Source organism: Nicotiana sylvestris, chromosome 8, assembly GCF_000393655.2.
Source record: "Nicotiana sylvestris chromosome 8, ASM39365v2, whole genome shotgun sequence".
In the NCBI taxonomy this organism is placed as follows: Eukaryota; Viridiplantae; Streptophyta; class Magnoliopsida; order Solanales; family Solanaceae; genus Nicotiana; species Nicotiana sylvestris.
In genome coordinates, this window is record NC_091064.1 from 166,342,238 (window position 1) to 166,365,013 (window position 22,776).

At 37.8% G+C, this 22,776-nt stretch overlaps 1 protein-coding gene across 1 annotated transcript; it reads right to left on the reverse strand.

Annotated features, from left to right (window-relative positions):
* LOC104210278 (uncharacterized) lies at nt 1–22,776 on the reverse strand. Its single transcript, XM_009759139.2, has 22 exons — nt 21,565–22,776; nt 15,097–15,212; nt 14,455–14,660; nt 13,320–13,439; nt 11,828–11,956; nt 11,612–11,737; nt 11,099–11,154; nt 10,908–11,007; nt 10,690–10,807; nt 10,157–10,366; nt 7,780–8,113; nt 5,747–5,840; nt 5,385–5,493; nt 4,744–5,015; nt 4,497–4,624; nt 3,929–4,163; nt 2,972–3,160; nt 2,585–2,874; nt 1,781–1,982; nt 1,454–1,696; nt 566–645; nt 1–484 (listed from the first exon to the last, which is right to left on the reverse strand). Exons 1-22 carry the CDS (start codon nt 22,347–22,349, stop codon nt 337–339), a joined length of 4,290 nt encoding a protein of 1,429 aa, XP_009757441.1. The 5' UTR covers nt 22,350–22,776; the 3' UTR covers nt 1–336.

The following is a 22,776-nucleotide window of genomic DNA, read 5'->3' on the forward strand; positions in this document are numbered from 1 at the left end:
TCAGCTAGAAAATCACATCTTATTGAATAATAAACTAATAAGCATCGCCCGAAGATTACATTAGAATTCCAGAAGGATATATATCTTGGATATTTACAGTGAAGAAACACAACTGCACAACCAAAAGTGGAGGGTGTTACACAATGAATGCCTCTCTCGGTATTTCTATCTACTCTTTCAACTTTCTTCTGTTGTCTACCCAATTCCTTTCTACATCTGTGACAATTCACTATCTAAACGACTATAAAAAAGGCAAAAAGTGGGTGATGTAGAAAAATCTAAATGAACCCAGAAAAAAGATAGGGTGTTAGCGGAATATTTCTGCTCAGCTTTGTACTATGATTGCCAAAACAGTTCGAAGTCATTGCTATACAACGACCTATCTTGAATCTCTAGATTAGCAACATGCCAATTTACGAGCTGCAATTGGATACATTTACACAGAACCAGTGCGAAAGGAAATATCCACCATTCACTTTCATCCCTGCAATAGCAAAAGCATTATTTGATAGCGAAATTGGATAAATTTCAGATGACAACATTGGACAAACTTCAGAATGCTTACATGTTCCATGGCTGGAAGTAAGGAAGCTTTCTGCTTGATTGGGTGCTATAGTGGACATATCCACAGACAAATGTGACAATCTAGCATGAGATAAATGATATACAGAGCAGTAAGTAGGCATAACCAGAAAATAGTCAGTAAAACATATTGATGAAATGAATTTACGCCCTCAGTGGAGAGTTTAGACAGCGAATGGTTCTAATTGGTCAATTAGAAAAATCATAAGTTATGGTGACATGCAATTCAACCATCTCAGTAGATGAATGTACATCCCAAGTTAGTTTTGAAAACACCAACCAAAACTGAATGATGAATTTTGACTTGAACTGGATATGGACATTAGTGCAAAAACTGTTAAGAAAGATAAATGGTACTCATTGAACAGCACTTATTTGGTGGTAGATTATGTAACTGAGAACGTGCTACTACAATATCTCTTTTAGGGTTCAATAGAGGACAGGGTTCAAATTTGGGAGAGGTAGTAGATCCAAATGATTGCATTTTGAAGTATACAAATTGATAACTCCTAACTAATTGACACTTTATTGGGGTAAAAAACCCTAACAGATGAAAAGAACAGAAATTGACAAAGTATATCACCAGAGAAGATGTAAAGTCCTACACTGATGAGACTTTTATATCGAGCATCAGTGATAATGCAGCTTTCCCTCCAGTCAATCCCAGAGTATGACCCAGTAAGTAAAGAGAAAAAAGAAAGGCACAAGGAAAGAGAAGGCAGAATATAAGGACCACTTAAAGAATGCTGACTGTTTATGGGCCCTAAAAAGGTAAATAAGTTGGGAAAGGAACAGATAGATTACCAAAACAAGTTCGCTACAGGCGTAATTACTCTTTTCATTTTTAAGGGTAAAGGGTAAAGTTACTTACAACATTAATCAGGGATGTAATGTTCCACATTGCATATACACGTGCAAGACCCGCAGAACGCCTTTGCCCATGACTGAAGAGAGCATTGATTCCAGCAGGAAATGGAAATAATATTCCAAGAGGTAAAACAAACAAAACCAGAAAGACATCCGCTAAGGAAATCGAATACAGCTGGAGCAAAGTAAGCAGCACTAAACTAAAATCGCCTAGCAGCAGTATCGAAATGACCAAACCAACAAGATCCTGCAACATTAACAAAATGTTCTCAGTAACAAAATTTCAAGGCCACCCGATGAGAGAGAGAGAGAGAGAGAGAGAGAGACCGACCTGATGACCAACTGGTTTAGTGTTATGAATTAAAAAAGAGAGAATATAAAACAGATCTCTTTTCTCCTTAAGCATTTTTAAGCTGTTAATGTCCAAAATCCCTCCGTAAAACTTCCGCTTTACAGTGTTTTTGTCATCCCCCCTTAAGTTTGACTCATCTCTTAGATAGCGCGGAGAATTCTGTATGTCTGTGTTGTTATCACTGCAAACAACGAAACAAATAGATCAATTAGGTCCATTGCAGTTGGGGGAGCAAACAAAAGGGGGAAGATATGAGATTAATATTGTTACCTTCCTCCACATTAAAAGTTGAAAATATTTGGGGTGCCTAGAGCAAATAGCAAAAAGGGCAGACTGGAATAAAAAAAAGTTCAAGGAGGAACTAGCTATGAATTGTTCTTCTTTCAAGCAAGACTCTCCAAATCCATTAGAGTCATTACATATTATTAAACACTTTTACTTGCAGACATGAACTAATCAGTGATAGAATATTCAGATGATTAAACCCCTGCCCTCTTCTACCACTCCCCCCCCCCCCCGCGGTCCTTCTTCAGTGACCATAAGATGACCATGTAACAATTTCACAATAATGACAGCAACTGATAGCAACACAAACAGTGCATAAACGAATGAATACATATTTAACATGTATTCATGACTTAAATAAAAGTCACAGATAAAAGTGAAACAATGAGAAGTATGAGAGTCCAGATGAAGGAATATGTCCAAATGGACCGGAGTCGGGACAAAATGCAGGAGAAACCAAATAAAGGATCTAAAGGAAACTCTAAGTGCACACCATACCTTGATAGGTGTTCACTTCTGGAGCCTTCATCAAGCCCTTCAAAAGACACTAGTCCAGTTTCTTCTTCGATAACACACACCGAAAGTCCAAATTGAGTATAGCTATCAGTTGTTGCTTGGAACAATGCAAGATCCACGCGGATGCCGTAGACCCTTAAAGCAGGATTGGCAAAAGTTTCAAGCCATCTAAGCACCGGGCGAAACATTGTACTAAGGCAACCCCGACGTACCAAGCGCAACTGTGCATTCAAACCAGCCACAAGACGGTACCATGTAGTAGGTGGAACAGACTGAAAACAATTGCATATCTTTAAGTACAAGGTGAATAAAAGCATCAGGAAATCCCTGCTTCTCTAACTTTTTTTTTTGCATTGGATCATGGCTAACCTGACTCATAAGACTGGTAAGAACATTGTCATTATTGAGTGAGAATGGAGCCATATAACTTCCATCACCACCAAATAGCAGGGACATCGGAAATCTTTGGTGAAGACTAGGAGGAAGATCGCTTCGCTTTTCATCACCACCAAGAAAGAAGTCTAAATATGCTAGCATTAGATCAGGTGTTGCTGCTACCTACAGTCATGAAGACCTATAATTAAGGTTGAGAAGTCATTCTCGAACCACATGGTTCAGTAAAATTTGCTTTTGGGACTCTGAACATAAAATCAAATAAAACAGGGGGAAATGACACATTTTTGCAACCGAAAAAGAAAATCAAAACTAATGTTATTAAGAAAATAATTTAATTCATCATCTGATATCATAAAATTAATACTTTATTAACAAATTCTGTCTGATATATCCAGGAGTCATTTATAATATGCTAATCTTTAGAAGCGGTCCACTATGGTTGAAAGACAATTTGGATTGAAGTCTTTTAATTTTAGGAAGAAATCAACAGTGGAAAACTAAAAAGCAGTGGCTGAAATCAAAATTGTGAGTTACATCATATGGATGGCAGTACAAAGTCAAAATACAAGACACAATGGCTCTACTAAAAAATACGCAGAGCTATCACACAACTGAGATGCTACTTTTTCCTGCTCAACATGATATAGTTGGTCCAATTAGAAACTCTGACAAAATAAAGATGCTGTTCAAACTTAACAATACATTTATGCCACTTTATTGATGAACAAATAAAGTGTTGCAAGAAAAATATCCAAAAGACTGTCATCTGCATAAAACAAGCGTACACAAAGCCAGAGTACAAAAATGGAGTTTGAAGTTTGAACAGCAAATAGCAGAAAGAACCAAAACTTCACCCATTCAAATTTCTAAACATGCTTAAAAATAAAATAATGACAAATGATATCTGACCAAAGTACAGTATAATCTAACCTTCAGCCCCTCATAAAGAGCACGTGATCGACAAGAACGTAAGCAAGCATGATCATATTCTGATCGAACAAATTCACGAAGACGTTGTAACTTCATTCTACGCCGCCATTGCTGCCATGACCATGCAAGAGGATACACAAGGATACAAAGAATGCTATGCACTGCTCCTTCCCACCATTGGTAGGCAGCAATAGTATTAATCTCATCCACAAAGGTGTTGAAGGCACCCTCATATCTGGCAGTCAAATACAGAACTACTGAATGGCTATTCCCAGTTTGTATAAATTATTCGGCGAAGAAAGACAAAGACACCAGATTTTGTGTGTGTGTGTGTGGTGGTGGTGGTGGTGGTGGGGGGGGGGGGGAAATTAAAATGAAGGAAAGAACCACCCAGAGAAAATGGAGGCAGAAAGAGATACATTCCTCCTCCCTCATTTTCCCTTCTGGATTAAAGCAAGAGTAAACTAGAAAAAAAAAACGACTTCAACGAAACAAAACAACCAAAGCAACACATTCAAAACAAAAGAGTAAACTGCCAAGATAAAACGGAAAAAAAAAATCAACTTACACAACTTCTTTTATTTGCTGTGGAGGTGTATGAGACAGATGCCAAGGTTCACTGAATGTGTTTGGACCCAAAAAGTACAATCTATAGACATGGCTTTGGGACTCCTCGACCCTGTTTGTTTCCAAAACCTGAAAGAAGCCAATGCCAAATTCCACTTTTTACCTTCAATTCCACCTAAGCTAGTAAAAAAGTAGACAATCTAATACAGTTGCATTATTGTATGTCAATAAGAGACATCTGGACAGACCTCATTCAATGACTCCAGAAATGGAAACGAGTGATCAATTTGAGAACCCTGTTGTGTGGGAGCAGGACCTGGTGACTCATCGACACCAACAAACTTCATTCGAGCTACACTAAGAACCAACGCTAACAAAATGAGAAGACCTAACAAGAGAAGAACAAACAGCCAGGGTCCTCCAAACGTGTAGATTAGTTCTTCAAGAGCTGTATAACAATGAGGCATATGGTATCTCTCGGAAACACATTTGTAAGGACAAGGACGTTCTGTAACACCACCTATTACAAGGAAAGCTTCTTAAAGTTAGTCTAAGAGTAGCCATCAACCGCAAATCAGCAAAGAATTGTGTAGAGAACAAAATTTCACGAATTCTGAACAAATAGGATAAGAAAAGAATCTGTCAAAATGTAGGAAATACAGAGACTTATACAAGTTAATTTCACTGATGTAGATCTTTTGAATGTTACTTAGTGTCTTAAAAGATTCATTTCTTATTTATTTATTTATTTAAAGAAAAAACTTAACCCCAAAAGCCATAACATTTATGTTGGTGAAAGTAACTTGTATCTGGCCTCCTTATTCCTCTATTATACAGAAACTAGTGAAGGCCTTTGCAGCTGCTATAAACAGCTCGTCAGTTGCAATACCTCGGACAGAAATATAAACAGCTCGATGTGGGAGCTCATCACTCAGGCACGAAACACAAAGGGCTCTATCAGATCCCGTGACATTCTTGAAAGTACCAAGCGGGCATTCCTGCATAGACACAACAGAGGAATTATAAAATTAAAAAAAGGGAAAAATTCACAGACAATACATTTCCGAATTTTAGGGAAGGAAAAGCAATGGAAAGTTGGAAACCCACACAATTGGAAATGATAACAGACTGATGATAGGAAAAAAGAAATGACCACCCCCTCCATCCAGGAAGTTCTTTCTTTGCCCTTCTTTCAAGCTGATTCAAGAACCTTATACAAAGAGAAGTTTATAGATACTATTGGGAACTTACCTCACAGAAAATCCCATAAAGACCTTTTGGGCATGGCTTTCCAGACAAAGTTCCACTTCCACCACTACCACCTTGCTCTCCACCCAATCCACCCCTGAAGAACCAGCACACATGACATAAATACAAAAAAAGGTAAATACTGGAACCACTGTTACAAAGTTAAGTCAACAACTGTACCGGATTAGTAATTGATCTGAAGGTCGACTAAGAGGACCTCTTCTGAGGACCTTCACGTATCGCTCACCTCCAGCATAACTTATTTACAATAACTTGGACGATTTTCCCATAAAAGGGAACACATTTAAAATAATCAAAACAAATTCATGAAAAATACTCAGTATTAACTAGATCTGTCAGTACGGGTTGGCTCAACCCAGCCTAGCTCAGCCCACTGTTTTGACGGGCCTCAAAATGGCCAGCCCAGCCCAGCCCTACATGGGTCACGGGTCCCCACGGGTCGGGCCACCTTTTTAAAATTTATTTTTTATATTTTTTAAAATTCAAATTATAACCTACAAAACTTAATAAATTTTGACATTGTTCCAATAGATTACTATAAAACACAAAAAAGGAGGACAATACTTCATCCATTAAAAGTCAATACTCAAAACAAACTACTCAAAATATTTTCAAATATCCAGCACTAACAAATCATCTTCATCAAGCACGTTTGAATCCTCTTGTGAAATAAAAATGTCTTAACATCTTCATTTTCATCTAAATATATAATTATATACAATGTTAATTAGTTAAACATCAAGAAATAACTAAAATTGTAAGAACAAAAAGTATTTAAATTCACATAAAAATATTACCGGTTTGAGATTGAACTACTTTTCTTGTTATTTTTAGTTTCCTGTATTTTTTTCTATTCTTTATATTTTAATTAAATATGTTCATTAAGCCCGCGGGCCGTCCAAGCCCAGCCTTAGTCAAGCCTCATGGGCCACTGGCTTAATTGGACCGGGATTAAAAGCCTCATTTTTAAATGGGCTCCAAAAATCTTAGCCCAACTCTATTAAATCCTGGGCTGGGTTGGGCCGGCCCAACGGGCCAAGCCCATATTGACGGCTTTAGTATTAACCAATTGCTAATCGCTCCTAACATGCTAACACTATATAGTATATAGATATAAACCAATACATAGATGCTTCCTAGAAAAAGATTTGCAAAAATCTCAAAAGGACGTGTGGGATACACGAAGAAACCACAATGGAATTCTTTGTAATACCTTTAATTTAATGACCTGTCAGTCACAGAGATCTTAAATGCATTCATAGGATCCATCCTGTAAAAATGTATTAACAGCCAAAAAAAACCTTCTAATCCAGTCTCTAGCTTTATCTCCTAACTGGATCTTAGACCAGCTAAGCAACCGCAAAGAATGAAGCAACAAATTGCACTTGAGGTTCTGAAGTTGATTGTGGCCATCAGGCCAAATAACAAATTACTAATTGATGCAACTAATAAACCAACATCCATTAGAATTTGAAATCAGATGCTCAGGAAGTATCATAAGCAATGTAGTGACATACTTCCAAAGAGAACAATGAAAAGTGAGGCTACAACTCTATCTAGTCATTGAAGTGAAACTATGTATCTTCATGTTATAAGCAGAGAATTTGACAAGAAGTACCAATTACATAGCAAGTAATCCGAACAGCAGCAAAAGAATGCAAACACAACAAGACTTAACATTTGGATATTTCAGGTCTAGCTATTTGCATCTCTTGATAGTGCAATAATACAGTCTCGAAAAAATGGTTTATGAATTCAGGGAAACAAGATTGCATCTTTCAATGAATTGAAACATGGCATTACCAGCAGGCTAGAACACGGAACAATGGACCTGTTTACTTCAGCAATTTCTATAGTACAATAACTAGACTAGAAAAAGATGCACTAAGATGACTACACAAGTTATCCATAACTTATCAAATGACCCGTGCATATCCCAAAGTACGCAAATTAACAATAGCACAACTTGTGGAAATAAATTTTTTAGCAATATGTTGATTCATAACTGCACAAACCTTGTATAGATGCTCCCATTCACAGTTGCTATTGGCTGATACACATCTCCAGTAGGAATATCCGACCAGTGAAAGTGTATTCGTCCACCACCTCCACCACCACCACCACTGGAACTGCTACTACCTCCAAGGCTTGACATGGTGCCAGATTCACCAAGATGGAGTGATCTCAAAAACAATAGAATACTTCCACCGGATCCACCTCCAGGCCCTATGTACTGATCTCTAGTTAGATAACCTTTCTTCCTGAAGCTTTCTTCAAAGCTGTCCCCGTCAGAGTCAACTTTGCCTTTAACCGACAAATACATCAGGGGATGCTCCCACGAGCCCATTACTGCATTTGGATGACAGCAGAAAAAAGAGAAACAGAGGAAACAGATTTATACAGTACCCAAAGATAGTGTAGTGACAAAGCATTAAAAACAATAATCTGTTTTTCACAGCAACTGGCCAAGCAGTAGCATGTAATGGGAATCTCATGAATGAGTAAAGCATCAGGACAAAATTCAGACGAAAACTGATATAGCTTGACGAGTCATAGGCATTCAAGCCAAAAACTTTTCTTTTAATCAGGTAAGGTAAAATTCCATTAATAGGAGCATCCAGAGGATGCAAAATCCGATTCAAGCCAAAAACTTACACTAGATAGGCTTTAAATAGGTAGAAGCACACAGAAGTTGACAAGGTTAGAGAATTTGTTGCACATGTGTTACTTTACTCTGACATTTGAAAAAATATGAATATCACATTTTATAAAGAATGTTTTCTTGCTCGTTAACACTTCAGTTTGAATAATGAACAGAGCTTGAATAAGGAAGTGAACTTAGAGGAATAATATTACATTTTTTCCAAGCCCCTTTTATTTGTTTTCAAGCTTTTCTGTCCAAAGCAAATTCTTTAGGTACAAGATGGTTGGTTAGGAACAATCTAATAGATCATCTCATACACACTCCCTTCCCTCAGCAAAGAGAAACAATCGATCATTTTATCAACAAAATTACTTGGAACTAGTAAAGAACGCAACTAAAAGCTGGAGATTGGAGAGAATCAGCAACGAAAGGAAAGACATGGAAGATGACATCTACTTGTCTCCGTTAGGAGTATATGGAACAAATGGAATAGGAGATCATTTTGTAATAGTGAGAATGATGTAGAAAGCATGAATAGATCTTTGTTATTGCACATGTACCTTTGGTAGAAGACAATGTATGACTCAAGCAGAGTGACACACACATCTTGTATGTATTTTCGGACACTGAATTGGTGCTTATTAATGAAGCATTTGACTTATCAAAAAAGAGTTCTTGGACCTTGGAAGGGAAGGAAAAGAGGACGACTACAAACAATGGAAGAAGAAGCATTAGATGCAGATACCAAAACTGCCATGTTTGGAGAATAAGAAGACCCCAGATCTTCAATCAATGAACACTCTACTATGCCTGCAGACTATACAAAACATCTGCAACTATTACTTTATTCGAAAAATAAGTAAATAGCAGTGTTACATGTGCGACCGCTCGAGAGAAAACGTGGACAAACTATTACCACCCTTTTGGCAGCTAGTCAATTATGATGGATGGTGCAGAGTCTGTTCGGAATATAGTGGATGATGCCCACTACAGAAAAGGATGTGATGTTTAGCTGGGGTTTCCGACGAAGGAATAGAAGATGTAGAGCATGTGATGAAACCCTTTTGGCTATCTTGTGGGTACTCTAGAAGAAAAAAGGAAGCTTGTGAAAGTGTGGAAAATAATTTTGTACTGAATGCTAGTTTCTTGTTACTGGTTAAATCTTGGTGTACCGGCAAAGTTTTTATAAGTATAGATAAGCGGATATTATTTGTAAAGAACCATATGTTTGTGCAGGTCTTCTACTTCTTTATACCACTCGTATAGCGGGAAAATTTGAATAAGATGTATCTTTCTTTCAAAATTTTAGTAATTTCGGGTGATTAATCCATTCAATAAAATCTAATTTTTGGATCAAACCAGGATGAATGCGGAGTTGGCCTGACCTCTCAGTTGAATGTAAGACTTAGCTGATATGGTTGCAACAAAAAGAAGTGGCATTTAAAACTGTTGTCGGCTTAACATTTAAATTTGGCATTACAAAGCTTGCATTGTTTTTTTTCACCAGGCCCATGGCATGCCATGATAATTATTCTACTACTTAAAGAGGAAATTCAAGATCACATGAAGAATTCCACCTTTACTACAAAATTAATAAAGCAATAGATGTTTATGCAATTTGTTTCATTACCAAATCGAGTTGATCAACCATCCACAGGTTGTCACTTGTCATATACAAAAAGATAAAGCTAGCACAGGGAAGAAAGCGGAAGCTGGGGATTATAGTGAAGAAGACGAATCCAACTTACCCAAAACACCACCACCTGCTGCTGATCCAGCTAGGCTACTATTCCCACTTCCACTGCCGGGTTCACATGGCAAATTGGGATCTCCATATGTGATGCCACCCCCAATGCAGCTTCCATTATAATATCCATATCCGCCTTCACCACCATGACCAGCACCACTGCCAAGACCATTGCTTAGAACTGATCCTTTGCCTACTCCTCCAGTGCAGCCTGTGGAGATGACACAGTGGAACCGATGAAACAATGAGGTTACATAATACGTTCTGAGAAAGTATATTGTTGTCGTTTGATTTGTTTGACAATAATAACATTGAAGTTTTGCATCTAAATGTGAGCTTTTTTCTTCAAGGCAAATTTGACCTTTCTCTAACAGATAAATTTGAACTGTCAAAGCAATGATAGTATACACTAGTATTTCTCAATCACTAAAGAAATTAAACCCTGCCTTAAGAAAAGCAATGTAAGATAAGGGTTACATTGAAAAAGTTAATATGATAACATCAAATATAAATTGAAGGAAATTAAGAACAGACCCATCCCTGATGTGCTAATAATTCCATAAGGTTGCACATCTACAGTCCTTGCTCTGTGGAAATGAACAACAGATCCTTCTATGAGGCCTTCAACAAGGATATCTTCAACTCGGCAGATCTGCAGATAAAGGGAGAATTAGAGTTGCATAAGTGCACCGTACAATCTATACACACATCATGCAGAGATGTCTGTTTTGATACTGGGCAGAAAATAGCACCTGTAAAGTGAATGATAGTGAAGAATTCACGTTGCAGTCTTCTGGAGGGTGGAGCAATTCAAAAGGACAACCTGGACTATCACAGTTCAACTTCGGTTTCCTATCAAGCACCATATATCCCATTAACAAATCAAAGAAAGCTTCTTGGAAAAGAAACAATAGGGGGAGGGAACAAGTAATTAGGAACTCACACAGCATCAGCTGTCGCATTTCGTGAAGGACCACGCAAAACCGACCCTGGTCCAATCTGCATGCAGTAAGAGAATAGTAGGCAAGAAATAAAATAAATAGATATGATATATAGAAAAAAAAATGGTCAACCCAAACTACATATAAGGCCAGGAACTGGAATACCAAGCTCCTCAGGAGCTGAGGCAGAACAAAGATCAGGTGAAAACCTGAGCAAAGACTAAGCTCAGTTACCACCTTGCTAGTGAAAAGAATTGGAACAGTAACACAGATACCCAATGCAGACTGACATATATTATCTTGCATCTGATATTCATATAAAGACGACGAGGGAGAAAGAAATTACTACACGCAATTTGAAAAATCCATATACCGATGTCAAAAATACCATAAAAGATCAAGTGACCAGGAAAAATCAAGTGTCGAAAGAAAGCAAGTATAGACCAGTTAGGAATCTATTGCACATCTCCTATAAACACAGAAACAAAAGGACTCAAAACAAGATTTCTGCTCACATTGACGCTGTAAAATAAAGACAGGACCAGTCTTTGAGCTTCAATAGCATCTCCTGGTCCAGATAAATTCAACAACCCTTGGCCATGAACTCCAAGATTTGCATTCGAACGAATTTGAGATGATTCCTGCATAAGATGGCACGTAGAGGACATCTCAAAATGAACAAGTACGCGAAGACAACCAAGAAAAACAAGCAACGGAAAAAGAAAGAGCACCTTAAGAACAATTAGGTTACTAGCCTCAAGCATTGTTGTCTCAACATTTTGATCTCCACCACCATCAATTATCATTCTCGAATTCCACATCAGAAACATTTTGACAGACATCCGTAGCGCTCCAAAAACCTGAAAAGAACAAGTCAGATAACATTCACTGCCAAGGTTTCAGAAATACGCTAATACAAGACACAGCGCTTAAGGACAATGAGTATAAGAGCTGCAATATAACTATGCTTCTAGAAGCACAGTGAAGAAATTTATGCCAAAGAACGAAAAGAAAGCATAAAATCACAGAAGCAAAACTGAGGCTGGCTGAAGTAGGTATTTTACCCTACCGTATCAAAAAAATAGGTACAAGAGCATACAACACGAAGGGAACAGCAGCAGCGAGATAGACCAGACATTGTCAGTGAATAAAACTCCAACTTCTCTTTCATCCTAATGAATAATTGTGACAACTCTTCCTTAAAACCTTAATGATGAAAGAAACATTAATCTACAATCAAATAAGGAACAGCATTCAGAGGATCCCAACTCATTTGGTTGCTTATGACCCCAAATAATGAAGGAAAGAGAAACTATAAACTCTCCTTTTGATTCTAGACATGCAAATCTTTTTGAAATAAAAGAAAAGGGTGCTGGACCACAGTTTCAAAATTGGTGCCGCGCATTGCACAAATCTAAGAGTCATCCCTGCTATTATTATCCTTTTTTCAGTAAGCAAAATGATTATAGCAAAAATCTTAGGTTAAATAACCGAAGGTAGGGTTCTAAATCATTTTGACATAGGTAGAACCCAAATCATGCAAACTAAACATAGAAAGTTCTCGAAATAACCAACTCAAGATAATTTTCAATTTATATTCAGGGAGCTACTTGACAGCCTCAGGCATCTGCACTACAAGGAGAGACACCTTATTTTAGTACAAGGAGGAGAGATACAGCAGCATGAAAAGAAGGTAACAAAGCTAGCGTCACCTGCTTCAGTCTGGAACTTTTCCCTTCGTTTAAGATTATTTTTATGCTTTTATATGACAGTGTCAGAAAATGCAAGACTGAGGAGACATTACGGTTAATAGTTAGTCAAGCTGTTATTAGAGTACAACTACAACACAACAGCAGGGAGACCTTACGCTTAGCTAAGCTGTTTTTCAACTTCCGTGAAGTAGCTTTAGCAAACACATGCAATATGTATTGCATGTATTGATGTTTCCGGTGGTCAATGCAAGTAATGCATCAAAGTTGACGCTCCAAAGGACAGCTATAACATCATTCAAGTAGAAGAAAAGAAGAGTAGAGGCACAAGCTAGAGTTTAACAGTTAAGAGTTTATGAAGACAAATGTAAATGAAAAACGGATGTGAAAAAGACTTTCCAATTGGAATATTGCATTAACACTTCTATAGATCACCAAAAGAAAGGGCTTAAGGAGACACTACAACCCTATAAAACAACAAAATCTGTATTTGCAAGGAGATTCTACCGCTTACCTTAATGACAGAATCACTCATCAAAAGCTCCTCTGCCAATAATTCAAACTCTGACATCGCATAACGTGCCAGCCCAAAGCTCAGCGCTCCATTACACAAAAGGCTGATTTGACCTTGGACCTATATGAGAGAGAGATAAGATACTCATATAATCCAAAAACAGAGGCAGGGGTGCAAAACAGAAGGAAGCTGGAGAACCACTACAATGCTTAGGCAGCTAAATTTCCCAAGGCATTTCATTGTCACCTCAAGGTGAAAAGAAACCCCTTGGCTTGTTTGGCTTTTCAAGGAGTGAAAGTAAAAGAATTATTGTAAGCTTCTGAATAATTAAATTCTTCAATTAAAAGGGGTGTTATAAAGATAATTTAAATGAAGAGCTCTATAACTGGAAAAGCAAAAAAAGGATTGGAGTGTTTTGTATCACTTTTATTCTTTCAGAGCCCTTGGACCCCCATTGCAGCTCTTGGGGATTTTATCTTTCTATCTTATACATGTTCCTTTCACATAAGGAAATCAAGTTCTTCTTAGATGAAAGAAGTTAGATGTCAAGCAAATTTAACCTTTTCAGATTAAATGCCCATCCTGTGACATGTAGAATCTAGAATGAAGATGAGTTGATAACTTTGGTACATAACTCAATTTCTAGATTTATCTACAATGCATCACATTATGGGTACAACTTAAAAGTATCGGTAAAACATCAGAACAAATAACAAAATAAAAAATGGGAAACCAGAACAATCCCTTTTCTTCATTGTAAGATCCATGTGAAGAAAATCAATGAGGACAAGTTAAAGACACCTAACCTAGGAAACACGAAGCAAAACCATGAAAACTAACGCAACCAAGGAAAATAAAGCATTAATTGTAAAACAATGCAGGAATCATTTAGAAACATACATAACATCCTGAGGCAAGAGTTTGATATGCATAAAATAGAATAAAGGAGTAGGAAGGGACTATCTTTATAAAGAATAAACAGCAAAATTTCTCATTATAACCAAGGAAAATATAACTTCTCTATGATGCTTCACTCAATAGATTCAATGTCAAGTAAGTTCAATCAATTGAGGTTACACATATATTTACTCTCACGAAAAACTGAAAAAGGAAAATTAAGATGCACTCCACCAACCTGAACACGACTCCACAGCAAGGGGACAGCAGCCTTAGCGTGGTTGCGAATATAAACATTTGTCAGAAGTGGCTGAGGAAGATCCAAGAGAAGCGTGTCTGTAGAAGTTGATTTATTGTGGTTGCTAACAGTAAGACTGCGGGGGACATTATCATAGAAAGTTCCAGCTGCGCCTGCATTTTCTGGGCAACCACGACTGCTTCCTCCTGCATGCAGAAAAATGGAGGTTGCATTGGCTTTAGTACCAGCTGAACAAAATAATAAATAGAAGTAAGAAATGTTCAAGCGGTTTACCTATCCAAAGGCCACAATTAACTACTTACGGAGCCCACATGATAAGGTTTTCTTACCATAAGTATTTCTAGAGTAAATCTTTCATCAAGACGAGAGATAATGCATCCTGCTAAGGGAATAGTTGCTACGTAGAGATAGCTAATGTTTAACACAGCATGGTGCAAGTTAAAATCCAAAAGCACGAGAGGCCAATTCTCACTTCATCATTCATCTTTGGAATAGCCATAGAATTTTCCATGGTTTAGTTCCCTTGCTCAACTATGAGCGGGAACTGGGAAGTTATCACACTTCACATAAACAATGTGTGAAGTTAGAAGATTCTTAAACAAACAAGGTAAATAGCCCTACCATACGCAAAGATCTCTGGTTCGTCGTGTCTACTAAAAATATCGACAGAAACTCTTCCACCACCTCCACCAGCAAAACCATCACCTCCACAAGCGCTAATTCTACCGTTTCCGGTCCTGCATTTGGTGAGAAAGAAAGGGTTAAATGGCAGTGCAGGTACAAGCATTCGACTCTTTTTGCAACTTAAGACATATCAACAACCGAGTAAGGTAATTGCAATTAAAATTTCAGGAAAACCACTGTGTTCCCGGCAACAGGGTAATTGTGTATAAACATGAAATAATATGTCGTATAAGATAGCTGCTAGAGTCATGGAAGGGCTAATGTATTATTTTATATTTTTATCAAGATTCTTTTGTTAAAGAAACCTTGGGGTGTATTACCAACACATTCATTTTTTGCTTCTCATCTTCGCTAGAAGCAAAAATCGAACCAATAGAACTAATAGTTAAACGACATAACTTTTTCCTTTTCATTACTAATTTACTTCTATGGTCACCACACAGCAGCACCCGTTCTACTGAAATAGTTCTTCAGTAGAGATGTTCCACCAAGTAGCTGTTTTCCGATCATATTATACTTCCTGTTCCTATCCTACCTGACCTCTCTACATTCTTGTAAATTCATAAGCTTATCAAAGCAAATCCCCTATTCTATCACCCAACATAATTGAGAGAAGCTCATCATACTAATAAAATTTATTTGAATAAAGGCTCTATCACTTCAACTACTTCTGATTGACAAGGAAGGGGATCCGCAATCACCAGAGACACTGATAAGTAAGTAGCTCCTAAGTAGTTATCATGCATGGAATTTGGAAAAAATCTGGTCCATCTCTATTTACACTACCTATTGCAAAGTTTCCAAGTCAGCCACTTGGGCTTCCATTTCAAATGTTTCAAAATTACTCTGATGGCTAAAAGTGGAAAACAGTAACTCATAACTGCTGATAACCAGCAGATGGGGAAAGAGAACAATAGGAACCATCCAGGAAGATAAGGGAAAAGGACATCAATGCATATATAGCTATTCAAAGAGTAACATAAATGCGCATTGCAAGTTTGCAACAGGTCAAGCATTCTTCATACAGTAGGTTTCTACCGTTTGTCTCTTTCAGGTAACCTTTTTCACACAATTTTTGCAAGTGAACCTTCAGCAATTATAGCTTTTACCTTCATCATAAGAAAACTTTTAATAGGTTAATGAAAGAAAGTTGATGCTGGCAGCAAGGTGGTGGTGCCTGCCAGTTTGAAAATCATATTCACTACACATCTGCCAAAATAAAAGAGCTAGCAAGCATGGACACCATATCTCAGACAACTGAGCCACATAACACGAACACCAATTCAAGTCCACTCGCATTCAGATGTTTGAGTCCAATACCAACCCAGCATGTCCAATAGCTTTTAGAATTTTTCAATTCATGTCAGCCCAATAGACAACAATTCGTCACTAGTTCCATGCTCTTTTATTTTGTCAAAAGCTTTCTTAGGTGCAAGGAACAACTTTTTCGGCGGGGGGAGGGGGGGAGGGGGGAGAAATAAGAGAGAGAGGACTTGGGTCTCTCTGGAGCTGTGGAGCAAAAGAAACTTGTGAACAGACAAACAGAACCAACAAGGAAATAGACCAAAGAGAACTAGAGATGCACACATCAAATGTCGTATTCCATTTTCTTTTCTAACCTGCTGCTATTTTAGAACCTTTTTTTTTTCCGAAAATGTATTTTAGAATCTTTTGTAGAATGACTATCCATTTTGATGTCAAATATTATGAAATTGATCATTCAAGAAGACACCTTCGAAATTGATGCATTATGTGAGAAGTATGCACCATGTGTCCTCCAAATTTTGAAATTTCCATGTATTTAGATGCATGTATCTATTGCTTAGCACAAGAGTGTCCAACAACAACAACAACAAACGCAGTGATATCCCACAAAGTGGGGGTCTGGAGAGGGTAGAGTGTATGCAGACCTTACTCCTACCTTACGAAGGTAGAGAGGTTGTTTCTGATAGACCCCGGCTCAAGAGAAAAAACTAAAAAGGAAGCAGAAACAACAAGTAGTAACCATAGCAAGCAAAGGTGATATAATGACCGAAGCGAAAGAAACGACATATAGTAAAAGAAATATGCGGATACGAAGAAATGAAAATACGAGACTAACACTAATGAGACCGACATATAAATAAGACACGCCTGCTTAACCACTACCCTTCTACCCTAATTCTCAACCTCCATACCTTCCTATCAACGGTCATGTCCTCAATAAGCTGAAGTAGCCCATGTCATGCCTAATCACCTCTCCCCAATACTTCTTAGGCCTACCTCTACCTCTACCTCTCCTCATCCCCCCATAGCCAACCTCTCACCCATGGCGCCAATTAGGACTGAGCCAACTAACTAGCCCAGGGGGAATTTCTTGGTTATACCTTATTATATTGCAGGTTTTGATCATAATACTTCACACCACACACTACAAATCTCAACTTGAATGCCAACTATATCTTGTGAATGTGCTAAAGCAAGAGCATATCAATATATGATTACATGATCAGTTGATGTTTACAAGGCCTTCAGCCTCACAGAGGAACATCATTCCCCTACCCACTTGCTAGATGCATTCCCTATATCAATGAATTTACTTGAAAATCGAATGGGGGAAACCTTACAGCAGATATAAGATTACCATTTTATTCAAATGCAAGACATGAAAACTTAAAACAAGAAGCTTATTCCGGATACTGGAAGTCATCATAATACTGAATTCAGCTTAGCTCTTAAAGTCAACACTGTATTTCTGAAGCTTAAAGTCTAAAGATGCTTGGATTCATTTTTGGACGCCTTGAACATCACGTTCCATGCGCTCATCTTTTATGAGGCACTTCCTAGATGCCTCAGTGATATCATAGAATTGACTTGAATAATTACACAGGAGTAAACAAATCAGAGAATCAGGATGCCATTCAATTCAAGTAAAGAACATGACAGCTTAAAGGAAGCTAACTTTTAAAGAAAGTTTACCACAAACTGTAACAGCCAGCCCCAATAATGCATCTAAAGCTTCAGTTACTTTTGACAGGCATGTGATTATCTGCATTTGATGTATCAATCTTTTCATTTGACCTTTTCCATTCTTTAATTCCTTCACCATCCCTCCCTCAGCAGCAACCACTACCTTCTTTTGATGTGTGACATCAAGTACCCAAGCAACATGTTCGTTCCATTCTTTGTTTCTTTGTTTGATAGGTAAAAGTTGTCAAATTCCTCTGTATAAGTGAACTTTTGTTCCATTCTTACAAAATGCTTTTTTATAAAGTAAAGAATTTTATTAACGATGAGGGAAAATCCCGTATAAAAGCCGTATACTAAAAAAGAACCTACACCGCAATATGGTTCTCTACAAAGTAACCCAATCATTTATACACACAGGAACCTCATGGGTACACCAAAAAGTAACTAGAAACAAAAGGCTATTTTGCAATTTGATGAAATCACTCTCTACTCATTCAAGAGTTCTCGTGTTTCTCTCTTTCCATAAAACCCACATAATGGCTAATGCTAACCAATTCTTATGAAATATCAAATCTATACATATATATTAGGACATTTTTAATCACGTAGCAAACTTAGCAAAAGCTGTACTGGCACCAGGTTGGTTTAGTGGAGTCAGGAGTGGCATTGCAAAAAGCTCAATTCCTTAGTGCATGTGCAAGTAACTAAGGAACTACCATTTGTTTCAATATGTAACATTTAAATCCATTATCTTAGTGAGGACATGACAGTGGATAGGAAGTTGTGGAGGTCGAGAATTAAGGTGGAAGGTTAGTAGGTAATAGAGCTTTCTGTCTGTCCTTACTGATAGTTTTAGTATTACTCTCATTTAGTGTTATTCTTTTTTTATAACTGTGGTATCCGGGCCAACTTGTACGCACCTCTCATTTAGTCTTATTCTTGGTTGTCTATATCCATCTAATGTGCTTCTGCTTCGCTTCTTCGCTTCTGTTACTATCTTCTTTGTTGTTATTGCCTTTTCCATGTCTTTTTCATTACTTTATTTCCTTTGCTTTGTTGTTGCGACGATGTTGAGTCGGGGTTCTATTAGAAACAACCTCTTTATCTACACAAGCAGGGGTAAGGTCTGTGTGCACACCATCCTCCCCAAACCCCACTTGTGGGATTCCATTGGGTTTTTGTTGTTGTTGTTGGTGGTGGTGGTGTCTTACACCAAAGAGCTAGACTATAGATACGTTTGTTCTTGAGCTTCATAATGCTTTCCTCTCTTCCTTTCAAAATTCTCTGATTTCTTCTTTCCATATCACCCACCACACTGCTACAGTACCTAAGGAAGTACCAAACTATATGTAACATTTACATCCATTGTCTTACACCAAAGAGCTAGACTATTGATACATTTGTTCTTGAGCTTCAGAATGCTTTCCTTTCTTCTTTTCAAAATTCTCTGATTTCTTCCTTCCATATCACCCACCATACTGCTGCAGGAACAGTGTTCCAGAAGAATAATTAACGAAATCCTTATCTCCGCGTGCAAGAACGAGATTTCTTTTTTAGGTATGAAGGAAAAATAAGTTGCTGTTTTCAAATCAAAGGTCATGTCAGTGCTAGATGGTACATAAGCTTTTTCTATTGGGTGTATAGTTTTGAATAGATCTCTAAGTTTTACTTTGAGTTTCAAGGGGTGTGTAAGAATGTTGAAGAGTTAGTGTAAGCATGTTACAATTAAAGTAATAGAAGAATTAACTCTTTTAAGGCTCACCGTTTAAGAAGAATTAAGTCTTAAGTTGGAATTATCCCACATTGGACAAATATCATATGTGTCTCTTCATTAAGACCTATAAAGAGGTAGAACAGCTTCGGAATTTACCCGTTACCCAATAAAGATGCAGACCTTGTACTCATCAAATTTCAAGTAATCGATATTTCTCTTCTCTTATTTTCTCATGGTATCTAAAGGTCACATATAAAATACTTGAATATCTGTACTGATCGACGGAAATATTTGAATTCCAAAATCACCCAAGAGATGTATCTATAAGTTACTAACATGCGTAAATAGTAAAAGGAACCTTTCAACTACCTATGACTTCAGAATTTTTTTCTTTTTGGGGGATAAAATGACTTCAGAAATATTTATATAATCAAACTTTCATCTTCCTTTTTCAGTATGCACACTTCAACCCAAAATTTTAATAGTAGTCTATATCTTGACTGAGAGTATGCACGTGCTGTTCCCAGCAACGAGGAATTCTTTCTCATCATGAACACCAACCTCAGATGTGTCTACTCCTTTCTTTTCACTCTTGTTTTCTAGCTAAACAGGATATTCGGATAAGATAAACTTACTGCCTCTCATAGGCTACCACGAAGAGCCCCAAGAAGCACGCCTCCAACCCTAGTGCAGTAATGTAGGATGATCTACTCCTGTTTCACTTGAGCCAATAGCAAGAAATTCTGCAGCTCATGTATTCTTTCTTCTTCTACTTACTGGGATTATTCCTCATGATAAATCAACTTATAGCCTGTTTAGACAAGCTTCTCCAAGGCCAAAAGCACTAATGCTTTTTTTCAAAGTTGAATTGTTTGGCCAAGCTTTTGGAAGAAAAAAAAGTGCTTTTGAATAAAAGCAGAAGCAGAAAAAAGTAGCTTCTACCCCGAAGCACTTTTTTGAAAAGCACCTTTGAGAAAAATACACTTTTATACACTTTTATACAGCTTGGCCAAACACTAATTGCTGCTCAAAAATGCTTTTTAAATCAATTAGCTAAACACAAACTGCTTCTCACCAAAAGTACTTTTTAGAAAAGTACTTGCGCTTCTCAAAATAAGATGATTTTAGAAGATTGGCCAAACAAGCTATTATTTTGAACCATTCAAGCATGGTTCGTCAAGCCTAATTACATGTATCTACCTAACATATTTCATTCTGTAGAAACAACCATGCGACCAAGGACAGTCTCTTATAAAGCAAGATAAATTCAGCATAAGCACATCTCACAGTGATATGATACCATCCATGCACTGAAAATTTTCGTTGAAACATGATATAATCATTCACAAAATATCCGGTGCAAACCAAAGGTTGATTGCAAGTCATGCAAACTACATGTTGTAGCACCTTTACAAGTGATAAGCTCCTTTTGTTTGTCCCAATGGTGCAGAGTTCCATGTATTCCCTCAAAAAACAACCCTATTTCTCCTACCAACTCATAGTCTAACACTTCATCATCCCACAGAAGAAAAAGATTTCTACATGAACCTACTGAACATTTCTAGTAACATAAGAATAAGGGCAGTATAAGAATAGCAATATGAAAGAAAATCCACATTTCTAGTCACAAAGAATAATGGCAGTACGCCAGTACAAACTAATAATATGGAGAAATTCAAGGGCACAGAAAGATAGTAATACTGCTGAATATGAATATGGAAATAAAGCAAAAGAAATATTACATCTTATAGGCTTTGATGTAGATGCTACCGCCAGAGCCGCCGCCACCTTTGACGCCTCCATCACCTCCATCAGCCAACACACTGCCATTCACTTCAAGAAACTTGTCCACCAACAGCATTATCTTTCCACCTCCACCCCCACCATAGTCCACAACCTTACTTGTGGTCCCGCCTTTACTCCCATAACTCCATGGCATTTGCAATGTGGACCATCCATAAGCATCCCCGCCCCAAACATCCTCCTGAATCTTTTTTTCATCCGTCAAACAACACGCCCCTCGTCCCCCGTACCCTCCACCCGCTCCCTCCACTCCCTGTGGCGTCCCACTCGTCTGAGCTGGCGCTGAACCAGCCAAACCAGTGGTATTCACAGCTGAACTATTACTAAATGTAGCGTTATCCGCCACCAGCTGGAATGTTCCAACTAGTATCACGGAATTCTCACCCAAAGTGAAGTTCCCAGTCACATTAATCCCAATTTCACAACCGGTAAAAGTACAATTTACGGTCACGTTTGGAAGGACATAAAAATTTCCCTTCCCTTCTATATACACACTCTTAGTGATATTCACATTGGACACAATCTTGCAAGTTGTATCCAACGACCCAACGCCGCCAAGATCGTCCTCGCATGATACCGACGGCGGGTGCGGCGGCGGAGGTGGCGGCGCCGGCGGGGAATAGTCTTGATGGAATAGAATTAACTCGGAATCATCGTCTGAATAACCCGAAATCGATAGAGGGTTTACGAAAAATACCAAAAAAAGTAGGAGAGTCAAAGCCATTGACTGATGAAAATAGTCATCACATCGGACAGTGATAAAGATCGGATTTTTGCATCGCAAATAGGGAGAAAAAAATCCCACCTCAAAAAATCCGCCCAAAATCAAACCGTATAAAGATTAAGCTTATACTGAACAAAACCCAGTTGGGTTTTTGTAGAAAGACAGCTGTAATAATAAGTATTTATATTTGGGGCTTATGAATATAGGAAAATTAGAATTTTTTGGAGAAGAGAAAACCCTAGAAAAAAATTCTTTTTTGTGAAGGAGAAGAGAATCTCGCGGTAAAGGGGACAGAGAGGTTTGGGAGAAAAGGGTTTAGAGAGAGAGAGAGAGAGAGAGAGAGAGGAAAGTTGGAAATGAGGTGAGCAAATGGGGAAAAAGGAAAAGGAAAGAGGAGAGGAGAGCGTGGTGAGATGATGGGAGTGAG